This window comes from Teleopsis dalmanni, chromosome 2, assembly GCF_002237135.1.
Source record: "Teleopsis dalmanni isolate 2A chromosome 2, ASM223713v2, whole genome shotgun sequence".
NCBI classification, from domain to species: Eukaryota; Metazoa; Arthropoda; class Insecta; order Diptera; family Diopsidae; genus Teleopsis; species Teleopsis dalmanni.
In genome coordinates, this window is record NC_051847.1 from 212,194,115 (window position 1) to 212,203,619 (window position 9,505).

The 9,505-nt window shown below is 30.6% G+C and overlaps 1 protein-coding gene across 1 annotated transcript in view; it reads left to right on the top strand.

Annotated features, from left to right (window-relative positions):
* Nucleotides 1-8,043: 8,043 nt before the first annotated feature.
* LOC119676691 (nuclear hormone receptor HR96-like) overlaps nt 8,044-9,505 on the top strand; it is a 6,455-nt gene continuing 4,993 nt past the window's right edge. The window contains exon 1 of the mRNA XM_038087947.1: nt 8,044-8,049. Within this exon, the coding sequence (XP_037943875.1) occupies nt 8,044-8,049 (6 nt within the window). The remainder of the gene's footprint in view (nt 8,050-9,505) is intronic.

Genomic DNA, 9,505 nt, shown 5'->3' on the forward strand with positions numbered 1-9,505 from the left:
ACTAAGCGGTTCAAAAAGCAGCACAAAATGAGATAAAACTGAGAAAGTGGAAATGGATAGGCCATACGCTTAGACAACCGAAAGATTATATAGCGAGGCAAGCGTTGGCATGAAATCCACAAGGTAGCAGAAGACCTGGCGTGCCAGCGAAAACATGGAGAAGAACGCTTGATAGTGAGCTGGCTGAAGCACGATATACATGGAACGATATCAAATAGAATTAGATTTAGAAGAATTATTGAGATCATATGTCATATTGAGATATGTCATTATTAAATAAATAAATTCTCTTTTCATTTTTTATTTTATTTATTTTTTTATTTTATTTTTTTTATTCCTTAATTAGATTTTTTTTTAGAAGCGAACACTAATATTTTAAATCTTAAAGCTAATATATTTTTTATTTCCTAAATTATAAAATAAGGAAATTTTTATAATGTAATATAGATATAGATTTATGAGATATATGGATAAATAGATATACACATATGTATATGGACTTTGTAAAATACTGTATACTCTACTATATATTGGATACTATATAATAATAACAATTTAAACAAATCGTGGAAAAATATTATCCATACTCATTTTAAGCTAACTTTAACTAAGACTATTTGAAGTCAAGTTTATTAACCTATATAAAATGAAATATCATAATATCATAAAGACTAAAATGTTATTATCGAAAATTAAATTAATAAATATAAATTTTTTTAATTAAACCTAGAGTTTTTATATGCATTAATGGAGAGTTACAAAAATTATAATCAAATTCTGATAGCAATTTTGTTCAGCTAATATATCTGTCGCGAGGATAAAAAGGGTTTAAAGTGACATTCGTAGTAATAACACGTAAGAATGATGAATTTGAGGGAACATTAACTTCACTTAATGTACTAGACTTATGGTGCTACATACTCAGCAGAGGTTCGTGGAGAAGAATGTTGAAAAAGATACCAAAATAATGACTTTCTGAAGCAGTGGCTGGATTAAAATAACAAAGGAAAGATCCATCTATTTTGTGAAGTGATCAGACTGAGACAACACTGACCGCACTTAATGTACGAGAGTAAGATGGCGCAAATGCACAGAAGATCCTGGAGAAAAATCCTGCGTCAAGCTAAAACATGGCAATGGTTTGTTAGGAATAGTACTTTTATGTATGTTCCAGTTATCATTATAAGCTTTTGTAGAAATAGACCGACGGTTGTTTTTTTTTATTTAAAGTGCCAGCATTTTGAGTACATACATATATAGCGTTATAATTACTCGTTTAACTTACAATAAATTAATTATATTTTTTAAATAAATATTAATATCGATTGAAATAGAGTTACATATATAATAAAACTGTTAACTTTAATAATCAACAAATTCTGTAAAAATTAATATTATTATTAATATTATTTTATCCTATTTTTAATACTAAATTTACAATTTCTTTTTTAGTTATATTAGTTTAAAAATATATAATAAACTATGTACGATTATGATCTATTTGAATGTCTGTTAGAGTTCTAGTAATTTACTAGAACTAGTGCTAGTACTAGTAAAAACCAAAAAAATAAAAATTGAAAATATAAAAAAAATCCAAATAATAAGAACATAAAATATTAAAAAATACTAAAAAATAAAAAAATTAAAGAAAAAAAATAAAAAAAAAGTTGAAACAAAATTCAAAAAAAAAAAAAATTTTAATTAAAAAACAAATAAAAACGTAAACTAAATAATATTTTTATATAGTTTTATAAAATATATATGTGTGTTTACATTATCTGTTATATTATCTTATTCAATTTTTTTCTCGACTTATCACATAGTAGCTATAATAGAAGCAATTGTTTATTACTAATCTCTGAAGTGTAATTAGGTAAAATAAAATATATTATATATAATATACAAATATATTTATATACATATAAGTATTTATAAGAGATAAAAATTGAAGAGACTGAAACAAATTTTACAACCGTTAATGTGTATATCAGCGCACCTGATTGGCCAAAAGGCGGAGCATCTTACAGCATCGCATGACGGCATGCATAAATTATGATTTTAAATTGTGGCCGATGTTGTTGGCTTTTATTGGCGCATTGAGCACAGAACAGCAAAAACAACAACAGTAAAAATGTTTAAAATAAAAAAAAGTATCTATACTAAGACAACAATTTAACCACAAGTTGTTAACCGCAAGGAGAAGAAATGTTGTGGCTGTTAAGTCATTTCTTGAATGCAACGCCAAGATAAATTGCATGAGGCAGTGGCACAGCTCGGATTGAATTGCAGCGCTCCTATAAGGCAAGCTCAGCTTGCAGTCACTTGTGAGTAGGAAGAGACGCTCAGACGCTGAAATGCAACTGTTGCAAGCCATTTTTGTGCAGTTGTTGCAAGTGGGAATATTGCAGAACTGGTTGCAGAGTAAAATTTTTTTTAGCTTCGTTGTTCACAGTTCCATTGCATGCAACAATGTTGGTGTGCCCTCTTTGCCAACAATTTCAAGTAAATTAAATTTTGATAAATATTTTTGTCTATGAAAATTGTACACAATTTTTGTTGTTGACAATCTTGTTTTTGACAATAAAACTACAATTTTCTTACGGCATCTCAACAACAACAACATCGGCAGCAAATGCAACAGCAACAAAATCGTTCGCTCGGTCGTTACAAATCTGAGAGATCGTGGTCCATAATTCTTTCGAGTCGAATTGAATTGAATGTATCTTTCGATGAATTTGCGCGCTTTGGTTGGAAAATCTTCATAGGGAAATGGAAATGAAATAATCTGTAAGAAAATAATATAATAAGAATTCTATTAAATTGGAAATTGCGGTTGATTATGTTGCAGTGTATGTTTATATATGTGGCGGCCAATATTGGCGATGTTCTTGTTTATATTTTATTGTTGTGGTACGGTATTTGTTTAGATTGCAGGAGAAGAAGTAACATTATTTTGACCGCATCTGTCGTGTGACATGTTTATTACCTTGTCACTTCGCCATACATAAATACAAACAAACGACAAACCATCCAACCATCCAACAATCCAGCAATCCAACAATCCAGCAATCTACATGCATAAAACACAAATCGTTAGCAGCTAACAAATGCAAAATCACACAAATTCAATTAAAATTGACATTTACTCGAAGATGAATGTCTTTTATGTTTAATGTAATAAATTTGATATTGTTGAGCAAATAATAAATTTTCCATAATTGAACTTATGTATATAAATTTTTGTTTAAACTTGTTAGTCACAGTTCGATTTAATTAAATAATATAGATAGACGTAAAACTGTAACAGATTTATGTTATAGTGATAACTTATCATAATGTTTCCACAGTGTTCTCTAGCTTGGGTTCGTGCTTTTTGAGTGTAGTAGGAAAGGAGCATATAGATCAGCTGGTTAGAATTTTTACCTTCTTATGAGTTAACATTAAATTAATTTTAAAGTTAATTAAGAATAACAAACTGGACTGCTAGGTGCTGCATTCTGAATTTTTACCTTCTTGAAACAAGCTCTCAGCTATCAAGTAGCGGCTACTGATAGTTAGAAATGAATATATACAAACGTTATAACTTAACGGGTCAATACTTATCAATCTAGCAATTCAGACTAGATATGCAAAAATACAAAATGGAAGTTTGAGTTGATCGTTTATAAACAATATTTTTCCGTGATAAACTAATTGGTAAATACTTGTTAATATAGCAATTCAAACTTGGTATATATAGTAGGAAACGATCTCACAGATTCATTGGTTAGATTTTGTATCTCCTTGACAGAAGCTCTCCTGTCAATACTTGTTACTAGTTACGAAGTATGATATACAAAGTATATTTTTCTGAGACTAACAAATAGGTTAATATTTGCCAATTTAGTAATTCACGTTCGATTTAAATAAACGCGAAATAAAATTTTCAGAAGAGAATTGACCACCGATATTTTACGGTGACATAATATCGACTCCAACGGAACATGGAATACTTATTTATAGAAGAGTCTTAACTTTTGTACATAACAGGAGTCTGAAAAAGTAACAGACTTATAGATTAGGCTTATCTATACTCAGATTTTAGCATATGGGGGGGATATTTTTTAATTTACTCTATAGCATCCCGAGCCTACGTAATAACATAATATAACTGCAATCATTAGTTATTCTGGTGGGTTGATAACGCTCAAACTTCTCCTTAAAATTAAAAGGAACGTAGAATCAAGGACAGCAAGGTTGTTGGTTATATATATAGATTCAGGTTCCATTCTTATCAGACTAATACTGTGCTTATATTAGAAATTAGACAACTTTATTAACATATTTTTGAATAGGGGTTGTATCAGAAATGATAAATGCTTTATTATCCATATTGATCATAGGTAGGTAAATTGGAAGAAGTAACAAATTATCCTCAATTAGTTAAGAAGATCGTTTTGATTCCACATTTCTTGTAATTGTGGGTAGAATGACCGGCATATTAGAATTAGAACTTATCTGACCAAAACTAATGTTGGAAATATCGCTTAATAGCTAAAGCGTGGTTCTGGACAAGACTGGACATAGAACAAGTACTCTGTTGTATTTTCTTAGAGCGCCATATAAGAATTAAAAATTATCTGACCAATACTTATTTTGAATATCGCGCAATAGCTCAAGTGTGGTTCTGGACAAGCCTGGACATAGACAGAACAAGTACTCCGTTGTATTTTATTAGAGCGCCATATAAGAATTAAAAATTATCTGACCAATACTTATTTTGAATATCGCGCAATAGCTCAAGTGTGGTTTTGGACAAGCCTGGACATAGATAGAACAAGTACTCCGTTGTATTTTTTTAGAGCGCCGGTAGACATGCACTACAAGAGAACAGACAAGACAGGTTGGCCCAAGCTTCATACTGTCCTATAGTTCAATGTCTAGTTAGGATATGTATTAACCGTTTTGGTTCTATTGATTCTGCTCAGTCAAGTCATTAATTTTTAATTTAAAAAAAAATTATTCATATAATAATATTGTTGTAGAATAAAATTAGTTAAATTATAGTTATGACTTCAAATAGTCATGTTATTTATTAATATTAACTGATTTATGAAGTAAATCGTAACTATTGAAAGGATTCTCATTATCCCTTGATAATTTTATTTGCAACTGGTTACTTTCTGATAAGAATACCAATTTTCTGTAGTATTTCTTTGGCATTAAAAAATAATTGAAACTTTTCTATATGTTGAGAACTCATTCAAAATCACCGGAAATATTATGTTAACATATAATATATCCTTTTGCAATATTGCAACTCTTTTTGATTGATATTGCTTAATTTCATGAGGACTTCTACTTCTGTATAAATTTATCTGTCAGTGTACATGTGCGATACTCAAATAAAAAATTGACAATGAAGCATGTAGAAATGCCTGGTCAGTGTGATTTAATTAAATTATCAATAAGCACAAATTCATATAAATTTTTACGACTTTATGACTTTCGTGTCGCAATAAACCAAATCGGAGAGCACAAATCCTAAGCACACGTGTAAATAAATAACTTTGCAATCTTCGCAAAATACACAATAAAAATTTATCACAGCTAAAAGCAGCATCCAACTGCAAATCGAATAAATTTTAACCCTTTAATGCCAATGGGAAATGGTCAATCGAAGGAAAAAGCGAGAAAAAATTGAGGAAAAAGTGTGCAGGAAAGTACAGGGAAGGAGTATATAAAAATTATCAGTGCACAAAGCAGAAAAATACAAAATTGTGCAATTCGTTCTGTTTAAGCTTTTGTGTTCCTTTTCTCAGCTCATATTTTTGCTCCTTAACTAAATCCAGCTCAATAAAATATTATCCTTGCAGAGCAGTTACAATCTAGTTGATGACCATTTGCTTGCTTTGATGACCAAAGCATACGTAAAGGATACAAAATGCCTCGGATTATGAAGTGTACGAGTACGTACTCCTCACCGTATAAATTATTTTCCAATTGACAATTTCAGCTCGCAACATAAATTCCAGTAACTGTGAGATTAGCCACAAGTTAACTGGACACTGAAAGGATTTCGCTGCACACTATTTTATAGGATTTGCTGCAAAAATCGTTTATAAAATAAATAAGAATTCTTCAGGGTGACTGCGTATAAGTTTCCTTATTTATTTCTATTTCAGTCCATGTTGTTTATCGGGAAGTGGACACATCAGTATCACAATTTATATTGAAAAGTACTTGTAATGTGAATGTCAGTGTCAGAGTCAGAGAGACAGAGAGAGTCCTTTTTAACACGTATCAGTTGATCGTCTTCTGTTATTTGTATTAATGTTGCTGTTTAACTTAATTTTTGTGCAATGTTCTGTGTAATTGAATTGAACTTTTTTTTGGTGACATCACATAGAGGGATTATTCGGTATATTTAAAATAAATTTTAAGTTTAATTTTACAAATATCATTTAAAAAGTTGTAACAATATTAATCAATAAGTTTGCAGTACGACACATAGATGGCGCCATTGTTGATAAATCTATATCATTTTGTAATATAGCTACCTTTATCCAACATGAGTCAAAACTGCATGATAAATTAATATTTGAAGTAGTACTAGTCAGTACTGTCACTAGTATGGGTGGTAATTTTTATGGGCAAAAATGTGGTGTAGATTCTGCAATGGTTTGAGAAGTGTTTAAGTGACTTTACTCGGTCAAATTCAATTATTTGTAGGTGTTGTGCTGAGTTCCAGTAATGCTAAGCGGTTTGGCCGCCAGAGAACAAAAAAAAATCTGATTAAATCATTTTGAATGACCATAAGTCATAGTTCGAGAAGATTACTGACTCCATATAACAGATATCAAAGATATCAGTGAAGCGTTGATGATCCATTATGTTGTTGGTGATAATTGAAACATGAAACATAATTAAATATAAAGTTAATTTTTTTGTCGAGAAGAAACTATTTAAAAGTTGGAAAGGTTCGAATAGAAATAAAAACTTATGTTTTCCTACAAGTTCGCTAATCGTGATTAGGAAAAGCTGAACAATATTATTGTCCATATTTTCTATAATACAAATTTTTAATGCTAATTTTTTCTTGTCGAAAGTGGCGCGAATTCTGACGAAAAGAAAGTATTTAAAAGTTAGAAGGCTTCGAATAGAAATGAAAAATCAACAACAAAAATTTTAATTAATTTATTAATATTTGGTTACCATACAAGGCTGTTTTGAGTATCAAGTACTTATCATCATATTTAATTGGTTTATACTCCATATATCATTTAATATAATTTATCTCTATACTTTAGATTCGATTTGATATTTCAATATATCTTCTAGTTTGCTGAATAGATGAAGGGATTTGAGAGTATTTGAACTACTTTTTGACTTGAAAATATTGTTTTATAGCTGTTTTTTAAAGTATTAGCGTGCAACAGTGTCATCATAGAGATTGATAATAAAAGTACTACGTAGACCTCAGTATAGTCTTTAACGTTCAACTTTAGTTGAATAATTCTTTTAAATATTATCGCAATAACATTAATCAAAAAATATTACACTTAAGTGAAAAATAGTTGCATGTGTCGTTTTTGTGGAGAAACCTACAAAACAAGACAGGGGCAAGATAAAAGTGAAAAAGCTATTGGGAGTGCTGACAGGACACTGCCGAGTGAACACTCGTGTTATAAAATTGTGTATTCATTTCTAAAAGAAATAGAGGAGTTATAGGAATAAGAGGATATAGACACAACTGTCCATTTTATTTGCAAATGTCTTAATCTGGCAGAATTTAGAAGTTACACTATGGAGGGTTGCGAACTAATGAGTTTTGCGAGCATCCAAAATGTAGATCTTAAAAAAATACTTTGCTTTATCAACTGGCCGGTGTTACAACTAAGATTTTCATGACCAGGTTTATGGTAATAAAACGGATTTGTTTGCTACTTGAACAGAAGAAGGAGCTCTACTGCAACTGAAACCAATCAATCGTCTCTTATATGATAACTGTAGAGAGCATAAAATTCAACAAGCAGAAATTTTGCTCGTGAAGAAATCCATGAAATGAAGGTATGTCTGAGGTGTAGTTTATAAAACCGTAAGTGACTAAAAGTTAGCAGTTCGCTTATAAAATATTTGCTAAGTGTAAAAATTATATAAAACTTAAACATTTAAATCAAAATGTTCAAAAATATGAAAAAAATATTTTTAACTGATTTTAAATTAATTTTTTCTCTTCGCTCTAACAAAAATAGAAGATTATTCCATAACATTTGAAAGTCCACATTTCTCATGGGCACAAATAACGACTGCCACAGATCAAAATTTATTGCAACGACCGCAAACGATTGACGCACAAAAATTCTCACAAAGCCAAAATATAAAAGAATTCAATTTGCCAAATGGCAAAATATTTGATATGAAATCCGATTCCGATCGGTTTTGTTTGCCACTAAGAGGAGGAATGAAATGCAATGCAATTGATATTGATCGGATCAATTTGTGTACAATTGCCCAAAAGATAATCCACATGCGCAACAATGCGCAAATCCGCCTAAAATTTCAAACGATCCGAGCGAGGCACTCAAGAGGGAAAAATTGAGCACCAATAAAAAAAATTGAATAAAATAAAAAAACATAAGATATATTGTCGCCCTGATTTGTAAATAATTTGATTCGTAGATTTGTGACAGTTGCAGATACTCTAAATAGGTCGATGTCAACTTCGGTTTGTTTGTTTTTTGCCTTTTAAGTAATTTAGTTGCGATGCATTTGCTGCTTGCTGCGATGCATTTGCTGCTTGCTGCGATGCATTTGCTGCTTGCTGCAAAAATGCATCAGCAATTATAGTGGCGCATTCAAGCGCAGACAGTTTATTTTAGTTCTTAATTTCTACTTTAAATCGCTCACTAAGGCGTGTATAATTTGAATTTCTTTCATTTCATATGAATTGTGAGTTTTATTGAAATTGATATGGGACTCGATAATCCTGCTGTACAGTTTAGCGCCTTTTCTGGAGTTGCACCTTGTTTCCTTGTTGGCCGCAGTTCGAAATGTCTTTGGATGAGTAAATTTCCTCGTTATTGCTGAGTGTTGCATGTTGGTTTTGATGCAAGTGGCACGTGCATTTCGGGTTTTTTGCAGCATTTTTACGACTTCCCTGTTGAGTCGGACAGGTGTAATAGTTAAAACCGTCAGCAAAATCAACTAATTTTTCCCGCAATGTTCGTATCTTTAAGATTAAAGGTGTTTTCACAACAAAACGTAAACATAATAATTTGTACAAATTCTTATTGATAAACAAAAGTGAAGAAATCATTAATTAAATGTACGAGGAATACCTTTTTATTATTTTATGCACTCAAAAAGATTTTAAGTAATTTTTATTATAATAATACGAATATCCAGATCCTTAAAGTTAAAGAGCAGCTATCCTATGTAAGCCGACCTTCAGTAATCTTGGAGTGCTAGCAGTAGTTAATATTAACAAACTTTGGGGTCTTATAAGCCATATAGACTGAATCTA